This window comes from Stegostoma tigrinum, chromosome 2 (genome assembly GCF_030684315.1).
Source record: "Stegostoma tigrinum isolate sSteTig4 chromosome 2, sSteTig4.hap1, whole genome shotgun sequence".
Taxonomy (NCBI): Eukaryota; Metazoa; Chordata; class Chondrichthyes; order Orectolobiformes; family Stegostomatidae; genus Stegostoma; species Stegostoma tigrinum.
This window is the reverse complement of record NC_081355.1, coordinates 34609749-34627718: the sequence shown is the minus strand read 5'-3', so window position 1 is coordinate 34627718 and position 17970 is coordinate 34609749. Positions and strand designations below refer to the sequence as shown.

The window sequence follows — 17970 nt, the reverse complement described above, 5'->3', positions numbered from 1 at the left end:
CTAATCCTGAAATCCAGGATCTGGAATCTGGGTTTGCTTATACTCCTGCTTTTGGCCACTAATGCTGTGAGTACAGAGCTGCCAGTCACTCAGTTAGCTGACAGCTTGTCGAGTGAGACCTCCTCCTGACTGAGTGCTGAAAATCTTATCTCCAGTCTGTTAACACAACTTGAAGCAGGAACTAACAAATTGAAATAACTGAGGCTCAGGGCTCCAGGGGCCCACTGTGCTCAGGCCAGGGCCAGGGGCAGAGTCAGGGGTCCATTACTTCTGACCCTACACCTCAGGAGCAGGAAAAGTTGAGAAGGCCATTTAAAAAGCTTCTGGGATTCTCTGTTTTATCAGTAGAAGCATTGAGTACAGAAACAAGGATACTGTGTGAAGTGTTTATGAAAACTTTGGGCTTCCCCTCGGAAATTTTGAGCACTACAATTTAAGTTTGAGACAAGACGCAGAAAGGATTTACCAGAATGCTATCAGGGATAAGAACTTCTTTTTCATGAAGAGCTGGGAGAAACTAACAGAGATTATTCTACTTAGTGTAGAGAAGGTTAAACTGAGATTGGTAGATGTAGTCAAAATATGGAAGGCTTTGATAAATAAGGAGAAACTGCTTTGAGCAGCAGAAAGGACAGTAACAAACGGCCACAGATTTAAAGGATGATTAGCAAATGTACCTGAATCAACATGAAACAAAATGTTACACTGTGAGATGCTGCAATTTTATGTGCACTGTAGTAATTGTAATTAGGTCAACCAGGTGGACCTCATACAATGAATTCCCTGACTGGGGCTATTAATCTGGTCCAATCAGGGAGCCTGGCTGACAGATAGGAACAGGAGTGTCAGGCATCCTGTTCACAAAGCTGGTCCTCAGCAAGCTGGATCAGTCATGTGTAAATAAATCATAGAATCCCTGCAGTGTGGAAGTAGATCATTTGGCCCATTCATTGAGTCCAAACAGACCCTCTGAACCCATCCCATCCTCCTCCCCTATCCCTGTAACCCTCCATTTCCCATGGCTAGTCCACATAGGCTGGACATCGCTGAACACTATGGACAATCTAGCGTGGCCAATCCACCCAACCAGCATATCTTTGAACTGTGGGAGAAAATCAGAACACTCAGAGAAACCCACACAGACATGGGAAGAACATCCAAACTTCACACAGACATCCAGGGATTGAACCCAGCCCACCGGCACTGTGAGGCAGCAGTGCTAATGACTGAGACAATGTGTTGCACAGTGCATTCGTAACAGGCCTCAATGGGGTTATTTCAGTGGCAATGAAAGAAAAGCACTCTCCTGAAGAAATTCACTTGCAATGATCTTTGAGTTGGGGTAAGCATTTCTGGCATCATTTGGGAAACTTGACTTGTTCAATCCTGCCGTCAAAGACTGGGTCCAGTTTGTGGAAAGAATGTGTTACTTTTTCCAGATAATTGACATTGGGCAGATGAAAGTCAATGTGTAATCCTCCTGACAGCTTGTGGACCTGCAGCTTTTTTAGTTATTAGGAGGTGTTCAACCCTGAGGGACCAGATACTAAAACCTTTCAAGTGTTGATGGATTTAGATGAGGAATATTCTGGCTCCAAGCGACTAATAATTCTGAGATACAATCGCTTTTACTCAGCAATTTGGGTACGAGGGAAACCGTCTCCGGAATTTTGACTAGGTTCTGAAAAATGGCAGAGGCATGTGACTTTGGTTTGTTACTTAATGAGATGCTGGGAGACTGTTTGATATATGGGATTACTGGTGTAACTATGCAAGAGTACTGACTAGAAGAAGCCCAACTGGACTTCAAATAGGCATCACAACTAGCTTGATCATTGGAAAATATGGCAAGTGGAGCATATGAGTTGCAGGTATTCCGAAGGAAGTGAACACTCTCGCTAATCCAACTAAGCTTGGGGAACACCACTTGAGTGAAGGCAATTGCACAGCCTCACTCACGACATATCCTGAACAGAGGGAGTCTAGGTCAGTTTACAACAAAACCCCAAAACAAAGCCAAGCCTTGGCCACAATGGTTAAACTTTTCTTCAGGATCTGGGCTGGCAAGTCATTGTAGTTGCTGCCAGTACATGGACTTGAGAAAGCAAACAAGTCTCACTAAAACTAAGATAACAAAGTGTGAAGCTGGATGAACACAGCAACTGGGAGGTGCAGTTGTTTGTTACGAACTGAGCGGAGGTGTTCTGCAAACTGGTCCCCAAGACTCCGCTTGGTTTCCCCAATGTAGAGGAAGCCACACCGGGTATAATGGATGCAGTATACCACATTGGCAGATGTGCAGGTGAACATCTGCTTAATATGGAAAGTCATCTTGGGGCCTGGGATGGGGGTGAGGGAGGTGGTGTGGGGGCAAATGTAGCACTTCCTGCAGTTGCAGGGGAAGGTGCCGGTTGTGGTGGGGTTGGAGTGGAGTGTGGAGCAGACAAGGGAGTCACGGAGAGAGTGGTCTCTCCGGAAGGCAGACAAGGGTGGGGATGGAAAAATGTCTCGGGTGGTGGGGTCGGATTGTAGATGGAGGAAGTGTCGGAGGATGATGCGTTGTATCCAGAGGCTGGTGGGGTGGTATGTGAGAACGAGGGGGATCCTCTTGGGGCACTTGTGGCGGGGGTGGGGTGTGAGGGATATGTTGCGGGAAATGTGGGAGTCGCGGTCAAGGGCGTTCTCGACCACTGCGGGGGGCAAGTTGCGGTCCTTGAAGAACGTGGACATCTGGGATGGGATGTGCGGGAGTGGAATGCATCATCTTGGGAGCAGATGCGGTGGAGGCGGAGGAATTGGGAATAGGGGATGGAATTTTTGCAGGAGGGTGGGTGGGAGGAGGTGTATTCTAGGTAACTGTGGGAATCGGTGGGCTTGAAATGGAAACATCAGTTGCTGGCTGGTTACCTGAGATGGAGACTGAGAGGTCCAGGAAGGGGAGGGGTGTGTTGGAGATGGCCCAAGTGAACTTGAGGTTGGGGTGGAAGGTTTTGGTCAAGTGGATGAACTGTTCGAGCTCCTCTAGGGAGCAAGAGGTGGCGCCGATACAGTCATCAATGTAACAGAGGAAGGGGTGGGGTTTGGGGCCTGTGTAGGTGCGGCAGAGGGACTGTTCCACGTAACCTACAAAGAGCCAAGCATAGCTTGGGCCCATGCGGGTACCCATGGCCACCCCCTTTGTCTGTAGGAAGTGGGAGGAATCGAAAGAGAAGTTGTTGAGGGTGGGGACGAGTTTGGCTACGCGGATGAGGGTGTCGGTGGAGGGGGACTGGTCGGGCCTGCGGGACAGGAAGAAGCGGAGGGCCTTGAGGCCATTTGCATGAGGAATATAGGTGTGTAGGGACTGGACGTCCATGGTGAAAATTAGGTTTTGGGGGCCAGGGAATTGGAAGATCTGGATGATGCCCTGGCAATGTTCTTACCTCAACTAGTAACTGTAAAATCCCAAATTATTTGGGCATTTAGTTTGTTTGTTGCCGATGGAGTCTGATCTGCAGCAACATAGAAAAGAGGAGCAGGAATAGGCCCTCCGAAAAACTCAACTTTTTATATTTTTCATGTAAATGTGAGCTGTTCAGATATATAATTCCGTGAAAGTGTGTCACAAGTACACAGGGTGGTGAAGGCGGCATCTGACACACTTAACACACTTTTTCTTCACAGGTATAAGTGTTGGGACATCATGTTACAGCCGTAGAAGACACTGCTAAAGCAACATTTAGAGTATTGTGTACAATTGTGGCTACCCTGCTATTAGAAGAAGGTTATTAAACTAAAAAGGGTGCAAAAGAAAATTTACAAGAACGCTACCGAAACTGGAAGGTTTGAATTAAAAAAACAACCTCCATAAGCCAGGACATTTTTCCACTGGAACATAGGAGGGTGAGGGGTGATCTGATGGAGATACATAAAATCATGAGGGATATAGATAAGGTCTTTTCCCCAGGGAAAAGGTGCCCAAAACTCGTGGGCACAGGTTTAAGGTTAGAGAGGAAAGATTTAAAAGGCATCTGAGGGCAAATTCTTCACACAGAGGGCGGAGCTGGCAGAGGAAGTGGTAGGGGTGGGTACAATTACAACATTTAAAAGACATTTGGACAGGTACATGGATAGGAAGGGTGTAAAGGGATATGGGCCAAATGCAGGCAACTAGGACTCGTCCAGTCAGCACGCACAAGTTGGGCCTAAAGGGCCTGTTTCTGTGCTGTATGACAATGACACTAATCAGTCTGTTCAAATGTGTTATGGCACATCTTATGCAAATTAGTCTTAAGCTCAGTCCTTCCAGCTCAAAGATATGGACACAATCACTGCAGCACAAGGACTGTAAAACACAATCTTATTTACGCAGAGAGATAGTAAGAACCTCAAATGCGAGAGTCAGAGATAACACAGCGTGGAGCTGGAGGATCACATCAGGCCAGGCAGCATCAGAGGAGCAGGAAAGTTGACGGAAGAAGGGTCCCGACCCAAAACGTCGACTTTCCTGCCCTCTCACGCTGCCTGACGTGCTGTGTTCCTCCAGCTCCACACTGTATTATCCCTTCTTTACGTACCACCACTCACATAGTGAAGAGCTAAGAATGCAGCTTTTTTAAATTAATTCATCATCTATTTAAATTAAAGAATTACACTGACAAAAGGGAAAGATATGAGAGCTTTTTTTTTAAGTCACTTGTTCATACCTGTCATGATACATACCTGGGACTTAGAAACATCGGAAATAGGAGCAGGAGTAGGCTATTTGGCCATTGAAAAACCTGGTCCACCATTCAATATGATCATGTCAGATCCTCCAACTCAGTACCTTGTTCCTACTTTCTCCCATACCTGTTGATTCCTTTAGCCCAAAGAACATTTCTTTAGTCTGAAGAACTATATCTAATTCCTGAGGTTCTGAGGAAGGGTCACCAGAAGCAAAAAGTTAACTCTGTTTTCTCCTTCACAGATGTTGCCAGACCTCTTGAGCTTTTCCAGCAATTTTGTTTTTGTTCCTGATTTACAGCATTTGCAGTTCTTTTGGTTTTTATATCTAAATCTTTCCTGAGAACATTCAACGTTGTGGCATCAATTGCTTTATGTGGCAGAGAATTGCACAGGCTTTCTGGGTGAAGAAATATCTCCTCATCTCAGTCCTAAATGGCCTACATCACATCCTAAAAGTGTAACCCCTGGTTCTGGACTCCTCAATCGCTAGGAACATTCTTCCTGTGTTGACCCTGTTCAGTCCTATTCGAATTTTATCAGTTTCTACTCGATCCCTCCCCTCCTCCTCGTTCTTCCAAATTTCAGTGAATAATCAAGCAGATTCAGTTTCTCTTCATATCCATTCTGCCACCCTAGGAATCAGTCTGGTAAATCTTCATTGAACTCCCTCCATAGCTAGAACATTTCTCCTCAGTTAAAGTGACAAAAAACTGTACACAGTATGCCAAGTATGAACTCATCAGGATCAAGACATCTCTGCTCCTGTGCTCGAATTCTTTTGCTATGAAGGCAAACATACCATTTGCCTTCTTCACTGCCTGCTGAACCTGTTTGCTTACTTTCAGTGACTGGTGTAAAAGGACATCCAGATCTCATTACACCCCCGCCTTTCCCAATCTATCATCATTCAGATAATAATCTGCTTTCTTGTTTTTGCTACTGAAGTGGATAACCTTACATTTATCCACAGTACACATTATCTACCATGCATTTGTCCACTCACTCAACTTGTCCAAACCACACTGAAGATTTTCTGCATGCTCCTCGAAAGCTACCATGCCACCCAGCTTTGAATCATCTGCAAACTTGAAGATATTATGCTTAATTCCCTCATCTAAATCATTAATATATATTGAGTGCACCTAGGGTCCAAACATTGATGTCTGTGCTACTCCACTAGTCACACAGAAAAAGACCTGTTCTTCCGACTCTTTGTTTCATGTCTGTCAACCAGATCTCTATCCATATCAATACACTATCCCCAATCCATGCACTTTAATTTTACAAGCTAAACTCTTACGTGGGACCTTATCGAAACCCTTCTGGAAATCAAAGTGAACTACATGCCCTGGCTCTCCCTAATGAACACTAGTGGTTGCATTCTTGAAAAATTACAGTAGATTTGTCAAACATGATTTCCCTTTTCTGAATCCATGCTGACTGATCGTGTCACTCTTTTTCAAGTGCTCTGCTGTTAAATCTTTTACAATGGACACTTGTATTTCCCCATTGTCAATGTCAAACCAACTGTTCTGTATGTTTTCTCACTACCTCCTTTATTAAATAGTGGGCTTACATTAGCCAGCCTCCAATCCATAGGAAACATTCCAGAGTCTGTAGAATCTTGAAAGATGATCACTTTTGCATCCAGTACTTCAAGGGCTACTTCTATTAGTACTCTCGATGTAGATTACGTGTGCCTGAGGCTTTATCGGCCTTTAGTCCCACCAATTTGGCCAAACCATTTCCCTACTAATACTGATTAACTTTTGTTCCTCTCACTCACTGAACTCTGTGATCTCCTATATCTCTTGAACATTAGTTGTGTCGTGACAAGACTCTCTTATTTGCAATTAAGATGACACACTTTGTTTACTTAAAAAAATCTGAATTTTCTAGTCATACTGCAGTCATTAGAAGTCACTTGAGATGGCCTTAAGATGTGGCAAGGTGATTTATATTTGCAAATTCATTTAATTTACACAGTACTTATTTTATTCTAGTCCCCAGTGGTGATCTCCTTTGGCCCAGTAACTTGAAAATATCTAAATAAGTCATTGTCCCCTTATTTCATCGTGATCTGCAAATATTCATTCGTGAAATCTCATTAGCGAATCATTATAAATTAGATATTGCGAAAAGTGCCTTGAATGATAAATACACACTTGACACGAATCACAATTCTTTGATGATCACTTCCTTATAATACCAAAGGTGTAAATAATGTCTAACATAAAACTAACTTAGAATCAAACATTAAATTGAAATAAAATTAAATTAGCACAATAGCAAGTACAATACAATAGTTAAGTTATTTTAGTTACTATGATAATTGACTAGTTACGCATAAAGTTCCACTTTCACAGGAATTGTTAATCTGCACTAGTTTTCTGAATTGATTTTATAGTTCAATTTCTAGGTCAAGGTCATTTTTGTAATAAAAAACATAAAATTTTAGGCTATTGGACAGCCATAATTTTCTTTCACGAAGAACATTTTTTGATGTATTTAAGAATTATAATCTCAAATTTTTAATACCATATTTATTAATATACAAACACACAAGTTAGAAGTCGTAGGCCATTCAACCCCTCATTCCTGCTCTGCCAATTAGATCATACTTAAACTAATAGTAACCTCAATTTCACATCTCCATCTAAAGGAGATAACCTCTCATCCTTTCTTAATGACGTTGTATCTACTACTTTTAAAAAATTCAAGGACTAACGAGTGGTGCCAGAGGACTGGAGAACACCAGTGTGTTCAGTTATTCAAGAAATGGCAAAGAATAAATTAGAAAGCTATAGGCCACTCAGGACAAACTCAATGGTGGGGTAACTACTGGAAACAATTCTGAGAAACGGAATTAATTTGCACTTGGAGAGGCAGGGATTAATCAAGAACAGAACCGTCAGCATGGTTTTGTTCGGGGAGGTCATGTCTGACCAACTTGATTTTAAATTTTCAAAGAAGTGACCAGGCATACAGAAAAGTGCAATAAATTTGGTGTAGTCTACCTTGGCTTCAGCCTGACTTTTGATAAGGTCTTACATGGGAGACCAAGAGCGAAGATAACAGCCTGTTGGAATCAAAGAAATATGGCTGATTGATTCAGAATTGGCTGAGTAGCAGGAAGCAGAGGGTGATCGGTGAGGGGTATCATGATGACTGAAAGACTGTGTCCAGTGGGGTTCCACAGGAATTTGTTTTGGGACCCTTGGTGTTTGTGGTATATATAAATGGTTTAGACTTGAATATGGGAGAGTCAGTCAGTAAGTTCACAGATATGAAAATTGGTGGGGTCAGAAAAAATGACGAGGTTAGCCTTACAGTACAAGAGGATATAGATGGGTAAGTCAGATGGCAAATAGAATTCAATGAGTATATGTGTCAGGTGATGCACTTGGGCCGGATAAATAAGGCAAGTGAATACATGACGAACAGTACGACCCTCAGCAGTGCCAAGGATCATAGGGACCTTGATGTGCATGTTCACCAGCCCATTGAAGTCACTTGTCAGGATGATAAAGTGGCTAAGAAGGCATACGGGATACTTGGCTTTATTAGCTGAGGCACAGAGAGGTTACGCTGGATCTATTCAAAACATTGCTTCAGCTACAGCAGTATTTGTGTGCAGTTCTGGAATCCATTGGACAGGATGCAAAGGAGCTTAAGCAGGATGTTGCACGGGCACGAGAGTTTTAGTTAAGAAGAGAGATTAGATAAAGTGGGATTGTATTCTTGGAGCAGAGCGACATGATTGAGCTGTATAAAATTATGAGAGGCATAAACAGGTTATACAGGACGGAACGTCTCTCCTTGGTATAACCAGGGGTATAGATATAAGGTCAACTTCAGAAGGTTTAGAGTGGATGTGAAGGAAATATCAGTGTTGAGAGTATGAAACTCACTGCCTGTAAGGGTGGTAGAAGCAGAAACCATGAAATATTTGATGTGCATGTGATGCCAAAGCACATAGTGCTGTAGGCCAAGTGATGGAAATTGGGATTAGAATAGTTACATAGTTGTTTTTGAGTGGAACAGACTTTATGGGCTGTGGGGACTTTTTTCTGTGCTGTAAAGCTTTTCGACTCTATTTCCAACACCTTTTCAGGGAGAGGTTTACAGGGACTCACAATCTATGTGTAGCTTCCTGTCGCCTCCTCATGGCATCTTCACAACTTACTCTCCTGTCAATGATTGTGTCATCAGCAAATTTGGCAACTGTACCTTTGGTCCCTTAACCCAAGTTTATTTACATAAATTGTAAACATTGAGGTCCCAACATCAATTCCTAAGGTTTCATCGTTCCTATTTACATACACTTTCTGCTTCCTGTTAGCCAACCAATCTTCTATCTATGCGACCATGTCAACCTATTGCAGGAAGACTGCAGTGGTTCAAGAAGGCAGCTCACCACCATCTACTCAACAGCAACTATGGTTTGGCAAGAAATGCTGGCTAACCAGCAACGCACACATGCCACAAACGAGTAGGGAAAAAAAAGTGACCCCTTATCAAATACCTTCTGGAAATCTTAAGTACTATACATCTGTTGGCTCCCTTTTATCTAATCATGTGTTAACTGTTCAAAGAAATCCAAGAAGTTGGTCAAGCATGATTTCCCTGACACAAAATCATATTGCCTCTGCCTGATTATCCTTGAACTTATCCAAATACTCTGCTATAACTTTTTTTTTTGCAATAGTTTCTATTATTTTCTCTGTGACAGACGTTAATCTGACTGGATTGTAGTTTCCTGTTTTCTGTCTCACTTTGTCTTCAATGATTAATACAGCTGAAAATGAGTTTTTCACCAAAATAAGCATTTTTAATAAAAGTATCCATTCTACCATCCATGAATAGCCCAACTTCAAGTAACATAAAATTACTTTAAAAAAAGCAATATGACAATTTTTAAAGTTTCACTGATGTACCACATGTTGGTACATGGGATGGGCCTGTTTTCTGCTTCTACTCTTGCTGCTCGGTCGCCTCATGTACATACTGTCCTTTACTAATTCTTTACCACCATTCGAAGGCTTAGAACTAGCTTCCATGTGAATGATGGTACCCAATTTTAAAACTCGATTTCCCTCACTGCTTCTGTATTGTCAGACTGCTTATACAACATCCCATCTTGCACAATCCATGATCTTCACCAGTTAGAAAGAAAGAATGTGTCTTTACATTATTACTGCTGCAACTTCAGGACAACCCAAGTACTCTACAGACAATCAAGCTTTTTTTGAAGTGTGATCACAATTGTAACATAGGAACCATGGCTACCAACATGTGCATAGCAAGAATCACAAACAAATGTGGTAAGAAGCAGTTAATTTATTTTTCTACATAGCTTGAGGGGTGAACATTACTAGGGCACTGTGAAGAAGTTCTTAACTCTTCTTCAAGAAAATACCAGAGGATATTTAAACCTCCCACCTGATATGGGGCCTTGTTTTAACATCCTAGGTATAACACGGCATCTCTGATAATTCAGCACTGCCCGAGTTCTATATCGGTGCAGCAACCTACATTTTCTTGAGTGGGAACTGAACGCGGAATGTTCTGACTCAGAGGCGAGTGTGCTAATACTGAGCTATATCTGGGATATAAACGTTAACAAGATGAAACCCAGTTTCTTCAAACCCCATTGTGAATTCTGTGTCTTTGCTGCCATTTATATTTCCATCATGGTCACTGTCTCTGTAACCTGGTTAGATGACCCAATAAGTTGGGTACAGCCATGGATTTCTTGAGGAGCTTGGGGACAGAATCAGGTTGCACTTTTTGAATTTCTAATCAGCCTCCATCTATTCTTGTGGGGGAACTTTATCTATGGTTTCAATCATCATTATTAATATGGCAGGGCAGTTGTAACATGGGACCTTGATTTTTGAGATCCTCATTCCCCTTTAAATCCTGTCCAAAACATCCAGGGAGCACATAAAAAGCTGTGTCTGGGGATTAATGTGCTAGTATGTTAACATGCATTTCAAATGCTATTAATATATGATATCTGTGCACTGTTAGAAAATGATCTTTGGTTGGAATCTCCCACAAATCCTACCTCCTGTTCCTGTTGTGATACAGAATTTTCATATCAAATCCTTTGGCTTTTTGAGCAACTTTGTATCCAATCCGTCCCATTCCAATGATCCCAAGAGTAGCTCCAGTCACCTCGACTCCATAGCAATTCAAAGGATAAGTTTTAGTGTCTGGAGAAGTTGAAATCCGCTGACCTAAAATTTTAAAATCGAGGTAGTTGGGAGCAATTTGTGTATTGAATAGCTAACCAATAAATATGTTTCATGAATGAAAACAGAAACTGATAGAGATATTCAGCAGGTCACACATCTCTGGAGAGAGAAACAGAGTAAATATTTTAGGATGACGACGTTCCGGCAGAATTTTTTCAGAAGCTGGAAGAAGGTGAAAATTGAAGGACAATATTGTATAAACAGCCCTCCTAGTCTGGCAACAAATTGGCCACGTCTGTTGCAGTGTCACCACAGTGCTGTTTGGACTTAATTAACTTTTATACCTGCAGCAACTAAATTAGGAAGGCTAATGTAAATTTTCAGCACTGTTGCACCAACAAACTGCAACCTCCAAACATAAGTTGACATGAGATGAACACCAAGGAAGACATGTGTGCAGCAATCTCACATTACAAATTTATAATCTGCAGGAGTTCATATGCTAAACGAAACAGTAATTTTCAATAACTTTTAGGGGCCTATGCAAAGGCTTGCCTTGTATAATCTCTGCATTATAAATACCCACTGCTTGGGTAAAATACCACAACCAGAAGACAAACTATTGGTTTTGTCAAATGGTAAGATGTCCAATTAGAGTGAATGAGAGAGATAATGGGAACTACAGATGCTGGAGAATCCGAGATAACAAGGTGTAGAGCTGGATGAACACAGCAGGCCAAGCAGGATCTTAGGAGCACAAAAGCTGATGTTTTGGGCCTAGACCCTTCATCAGAAAAAGGCGACAGGGAGAGGGTTCTGAAATAAATAGGGAGAGAGGGGGAGGTGGATCGAAGGTGGATAGAGGAGAAGATAGATGGAGAGGAGACAGACAGGTTAAAGGGGCAGGGATGGAGCTTGTAGAGGTGAGTATGGAGGTAGGGAGGGGATAGGTCAGTCCAGGGAGGACAGACAGGTCAAGGGGGCGGAATGAGGTTAGGAGGTATGGAATGGAGGTGCGGCTTGAGGTGGGAGGAGGGGATAGGTGAGAGGAAGAACAGGTTAAGGAGGTGGGGGTGAGCTGGGATGGTTTTAGGATACAGTGGGGGGAGGGAAGATTTTGAAGCTGGTGAAGTCCACATTGATACCATTGGGCTGCGGGGTTCCCAAGCGGAATATGAGTTGCTGTTCCTGCAACCTTCGGGTAGCATCATTGTGGCACTGTAGGAGGCCCAGGATGGACATGTCATCTGAGGAATGCGAGGGGGAGTTGAAATGGTTCGCGACTGGGAGGTGCAGTTGTTTGTTACGAACTGAGCGGAGGTGTTCTGCAAACTGGTCCCCAAGCCTCCGTTTGGTTTCCCCAATGTAGAGAAAGCCACAACGGGTACAGCGGATGCAATATACCACATTGGCAGATGTGCAGGTGAACATCTGCTTGATGCGGAAAGTCATCTTGGCGCCATGGATGTGGGTGAGGGAGGAGGTGTGGGGGCAAGTGTAGCACTTCCTGCGGTTGCAGGGCAAGGTGCCGGGTGTGGTGGGGTTGAAGGGCAGTGTGGAGCAGACAAGGGAGTCACGGAGAGAGTGGTCCCTCTGGAAGGCAGACAAGGGTGGGGATGGAAAAATGTCTTTGGCGGTGGGGTCGGATTGTAGATGGTGGAAGTATTGGAGGATGATGCCTTGTATCCGGAGGTTGGTGGGGTGGTATGTGACGACAAGAGGGATTCTCTTTTGGCAGCTATTGCGGGGATGGGGTGTGAGGGACGAGTTACGGGAAATGCGGGAGACGTGGTCGAGGGCGTTCTCAACCACTGCCGGGGGGAGGTTGCGGTCCTTGAAGAACGAGGACATCTGGGATGTAGGGGAATGGAATGCCTCATCCTGGGAGCAGATGTGGTGGAGGTGAAGGAATTGGGAATAGGGGATGGAATTTTTGCAGGAGAGTGGGAGGGAGGAGGTGTATTCTAAGCAGCTGTGGGTGTCGGTGGGTTGAAATGGATATCGGTTTCTAGGTGGTTGCCTGAGATGGAGACAGAGAGGTCCAGAAAGGGAAGGGATGTATTGGAAATGGTCCAGGTGAACTTAAGGTTGGGGTGGAAGGTGTTGGTCAAGTGGATGACCTGTTTGAGCTCTTCTTGGGAGCATGGCGCGGCGCTGACACAGCCATCAATGTAACGGTGGAAGAGGTGGGGTTTAGGGCCAGTGTAGGTACGGCAGAGGGATGTTCCACGTAACCTACAAAGAGGCAGGCATAGCTTTGGCCCATGTGGGTACCAATGGCCACCCCCTTTGTCTGCAGGAAGTGCGAGGAATCAAAAGAGAAGTTGCTGAGGGTGAGGACAAGTTCGGCTCGGCAGATGAGGGTGTCAGTGGAGGGGGACTGGTCGGGCCTGCGGGACAGGAAGCGGAGGGCCTTGAGGCCATCTGCATGAGGAATGCAGGAGTATAGGGACTGGACGTCCATGGTGAAAATGAGGTGTTGGGGACAAGGGAATTGGAAGTTCTGGAGGAGGTGGAGGGTGTGGCTGGTGTCACGGACATAGGTAGGGAGTTCCTGGACCAAGGGGGAGAAAATGGAGTCCAGATAGGTGGAGATAATAAAATGTGAGGCTGGATGAACACAGCAGGCCAAGCAGCATCTCAGGAGCACAAAAGCTGACGTTTCGGGCCTAGACCCTTCATCAGAGAGGGGGATGGGGGGAGGGAACTGGAATAAATAGGGAGAGAGGGGGAGGCGGACCGAAGATGGAGAGTAAAGAAGATAGGTGGAGAGAGTGTAGGTGGGGAGGTAGGGAGGGGATAGGTCACTCCAGGGAAGACGGACAGGTCAAGGAGGTTGGATGAGGTTAGTAGGTAGCGGGGGGTGCGGCTTGGGGTGGGAGGAAGGGATGGGTGAGAGGAAGAACCGGTTAGGGAGGCAGAGACAGGTTGGACTGGTTTTGGGATGCAGTGGGTGGGGGGGGGAAGAGCTGGGCTGGTTGTGTGGTGCAGTGGGGGGAGGGGACGAACTGGGCTGGTTGAGGGATGCAGTAGGGGAAGGGGAGATTTTGAAACTGGTGAAGTCCACATTGATACCATATGGCTGCAGGGTTCCCAGGCGGAATATGAGTTGCTGTTCCTGCAACCTTCGGGTGGCATCATTGTTGCAGTGCAGGAGGCCCATGATGGACATGTCATCAAGAGAATGGGAGGGGGAGTGGAAATGGTTTGCGACTGGGAGGTGCAGTTGTTTTTAGCGAACTGAGCGGAGGTGTTCTGCAAAGCGGTCCCCAAGCCTCCGCTTGGTTTCCCCAATGTAGAGGAAGCCGCACCGGGTACAGTGGATGCAGTATACCACATTGGCAGATGTGCAGGTGAACCTCTGCTTGATGTGGAATGTCATCTTGGGGCCTGGGATGGGGGTGAGGGAGGAGGTATGGGGACAAGTGTAGCATTTCCTGCGGTTGCAGGGGAAGGTGCCGGGTGTGGTGGGGTTGGAGGGCAGTGTGGAGCGAACAAGGGAGTCACGGAGAGAGTGGTCTCTCCGGAAAGCAGACAGGGGAGGGGATGGAAAAATGTCTTGGGTGGTGGGGTCGGATTGTAAATGGCGGAAGTGTCGGAGGATAATGTGTTGTATCCGGAGGTTGGTAGGGTGGTGTGTGAGAACGAGGGGGATCCTCTTGGGGCGGTTGTGGCGGGGGGGGAGTGTGAGGGATGTGTCGCGGGAAATGCGGGAGACGCGGTCAAGGGCGTTCTCGATCACCGTGGGGGAAAAGTTGCGGTCCTTAAAGAACTTGGACATCTGGGATGTGCGGGAGTGGAATGTCCAGATAGGTGGAGATGAGTTCAGTGGGGCAGGAGCAGGTGGAGACAATGGATCGACCAGGGCAGGCTGGTTTGTGGATTTTGGGAAGGAGATAGAAGTGGGAAGTGCAGGTTTGGGAAACAATGAGGTTGGAGGCTGTGGGTGGGAGGTCACCTGAGGTGATGAGGTTGTGGATAGTTTGGAAGATGATGGTTTGGTGCTCGGGGGTGGGGTCGTGATCCAGGGGGGTGGTAGGAGGTGGTGTTGGAGAGTTGGCGTCTGGCCTCAGCAATGTAAAGGTCAGTGTGCCATACTACAACTGCGCCTCCCTTGTCTGTGGGTTTGATGGTGAGGTTGGGATTGGAGCAGAGGGAGCGGAGGGCTACATCTTCTGCAGGTGTCAATTCAGGTCAATTCCATTGAATTCAGTTTTGAGACATTATCTTCATGAAGCCAGGAACTTCAGGAAATGAATAATTTTAATCAGATATATCACCCAATGTTTTCATATTTATATGTTTTTACAAGGTACATTTCTTCTCCTGTTATGAGAGTGATTTGTAACTTACTTAATTCTACAATATTGTTTTAAAAAGTATTACCTGTAAAAAAAAATTTATGCCAGGCAGGAATTCACAATATATCAACAAAGCCTGTAAGAAATGCTGAAAGCAGCAGATGATAAATTATAACAATGAATGCAGATTTTCAACATTCTTTGGCACAATTATGGGCTGGATTATTCACTGAGGGCACGTTCTTTGCAATATAAATACTGAGAGTGAGATTGGGCACGACTAACCTGCCCTGCTTTTACAGCCTGTAGATCTTTGATTATTACACCTGATAAACTGCCTCTTTCCGAGAAGATGACTCAGAGTTGACAGCCAGTGAAGGCCAGGAGTTCAACAGAGCTGCAGATGTCGTCCATTGTGGTGAGCATTACTAGTACTTGCAGATAGGCCAAGGGGAAAATGTTCAGTGACGGATACTGACTATCAGGCATTTCAGGCAGGCTCTGGTGAGTGGCTGTAGAGACAGCGTCTTGACTAATAAAGTCCAGCAGAAAGGTGGATGTGAGAAGCGAAAACTGTCTGAGGTGGAAGGGCATCCAACTGGCACCAGGGACCAGTAAAAGAAGCATCTTCCCTTTCACCTCCAGCAACCTGCAGAGTCAAAGCTGCCAGGCAGCAGTTTGGGCCGCAAGTCTTTTCCTGCAATTGGGGCAGTGGCTGGATGAGACTCTAATATGCGGCATAAACTGCTCACTTAACTGGGCTTTAAGCAGGAAAGCTGCTCTCAAACATTACAGTGCAGACTTCAGTGGGGTTATGAGGAAACAGGGAGATAACTGGGTTCCCACCCTGCGCCCTCCAGATACAGCAACCAGGAAGGGCAATAAATTCTGCCTTTTGCATGAATTAGAGAATCACAGAATTGTTACGCAGACAGGAGGAGGCCTTTTGGCTGATTGGATCCGGACCACCTCACTGATTTAGTATTAGGACTTAGCGCCATTCTCTTTGTCTTTTCCTGTAACCTCATTTATTGTTTCAATGTAAATAATCATCTAAATCTTGCTTCAATGCTTCAGTTGAACCTGATCACATCACCAGCAGTGCGCTCCTGACCCTCGATTTACTGTATTAAATAGCTCTTTCCTTACAGCACATTTGGTTCTTTTGTGAATTATATTGTATCTGTGACATCTCATTTTGATCCTTTTAGGACAATGAAATTTCTCCCAATTGACATTCGTGATTTTGAAAACTTTTATCAAATCTTGTGTAAGTCTTCTCTTTTCCCAGGAAAACAGTTCCAACTTCTCCAGTCTGTCTTTATAACTGAAGTTTCCTGTTCCTGCAAACATCCTTGTAAAACTCTTCTGCACACTTTCCAATGTATTTAACATCCTCCCTGAAGTGAGATGCTGGGAACTGTAAACAGTTCTCCATCTGAAGTCTGACTCCTTACCTTATAGAAGCTAAGCATTATTTGCTATGAACTAGAGACAAGAGAGTAGAAGTAGGATTAATCACCTTTACACACAAATCCATCCTTTCTTATTTACCTATGAACTGGATATATCAGGGATGAGTAAAAATGTGGAATTTGTACAGAATGAATATGCAAAAGCCAAAGGTGCACCTCCTTCCACTAACTCCATCAATTCACCAAACTCCCAGGATTCATTTCAAGTTGCACTAAGATGCAGTGCGTAATAGTTCCGAAACTGAACAGATAGCTGAGCCCCAGTTACCAAAAAAGATTCAAGCCAGCTTCCTTAATTTACTATCCTAGCTGTCCTGCAGTGGATAATTTGCATACCTCTGCCTAACTCCGGTTCCTGAAATTTATACAGTTAAATGTTAGATTTCAGCAAGTTTATATTTCCGGAAAGAGATTAAAAAATTTCCTGAACTCACCAAATCTAGCACTGACCAGTCATGCTCGAAAACAGATGAGAAAAACTGTTGAACAGCCAGTAAGTGCAATTAGTCTACATGATAGCATGTTTCTGTGGTGCACAATTTAATAATTTCAACCTGTATTTTCTCCGATTAATGCATGTTAATTTGAATGTTTATTAAATTATGCTCTGCTTCTTCCTTGGTTTTAAAACTCAAAATTATAGATTCCATATCATCTGATGTCTTTTTTGCCAAAATAGTTGACATTTTCAACCCCTATCTTACCTTCTAATATATTCCTGGCAGATGCCAACATTAGGGCCATGCCCATTTCAGCAGTAGCACTGTCCACCACATGAGGAGTGTTGGCTACCTTCACACCGAAGCTGTGGATCAGAGATAAATCAAGATGGTCCACACCAACTCCATGATTTACAATGGCCTTCAAACATGGTAGAGATTTCAGAAGCTTTTCATTTATTCTGGGAGAATGATACCACGTAAAAATGACCTGGATTTTATCAGCAAGCTGTTTTGCATTTTTCAGGAATTCTTCATAGCAGATGATTTTGAAATGTTTCTTGATGAGTTCTGCAAACCTTGCTGGGATACCATTTGTTTCACTTATTGTAGAAACTAAAGCATGAGCCTGAACATTCATTGTCTGTGGGGGAGCAGAAATAAAAGATGTTATTCTGTAAATTAGTTGGATGTTATATTGCTAGAATTTCTTCTCACAATTCTTCACTTCTGTTGCATCATGCAGGCAGAGCACTAAAATGGATTGACCCACCAACTATGTTGAAACCTCCAGGACACACAGAAACAGGATTAGAGTCAAGTCAAGGGCAAAATTGGAAATCTGCAT

At 44.2% G+C, this 17970-nt stretch overlaps 1 protein-coding gene across 6 annotated transcripts in view; it reads right to left on the bottom strand.

The window, feature by feature from the left end:
* Positions 1-17970, bottom strand: part of LOC132210837 (probable 2-ketogluconate reductase) — an 80786-nt gene that overhangs the window by 9294 nt on the left and 53522 nt on the right. For all 6 annotated transcript variants that reach the window (XM_059653322.1, XM_059653304.1, XM_059653306.1 and 3 more), the window contains exons 2-3: positions 17388-17766; positions 10778-10949 (exon numbers count right to left, since the gene is read on the bottom strand). In XM_059653322.1, coding sequence (XP_059509305.1) covers positions 10778-10949; positions 17388-17763 — 548 coding nt within the window. In that variant the 5' untranslated portion in view covers positions 17764-17766. The remainder of the gene's footprint in view (positions 1-10777; positions 10950-17387; positions 17767-17970) is intronic.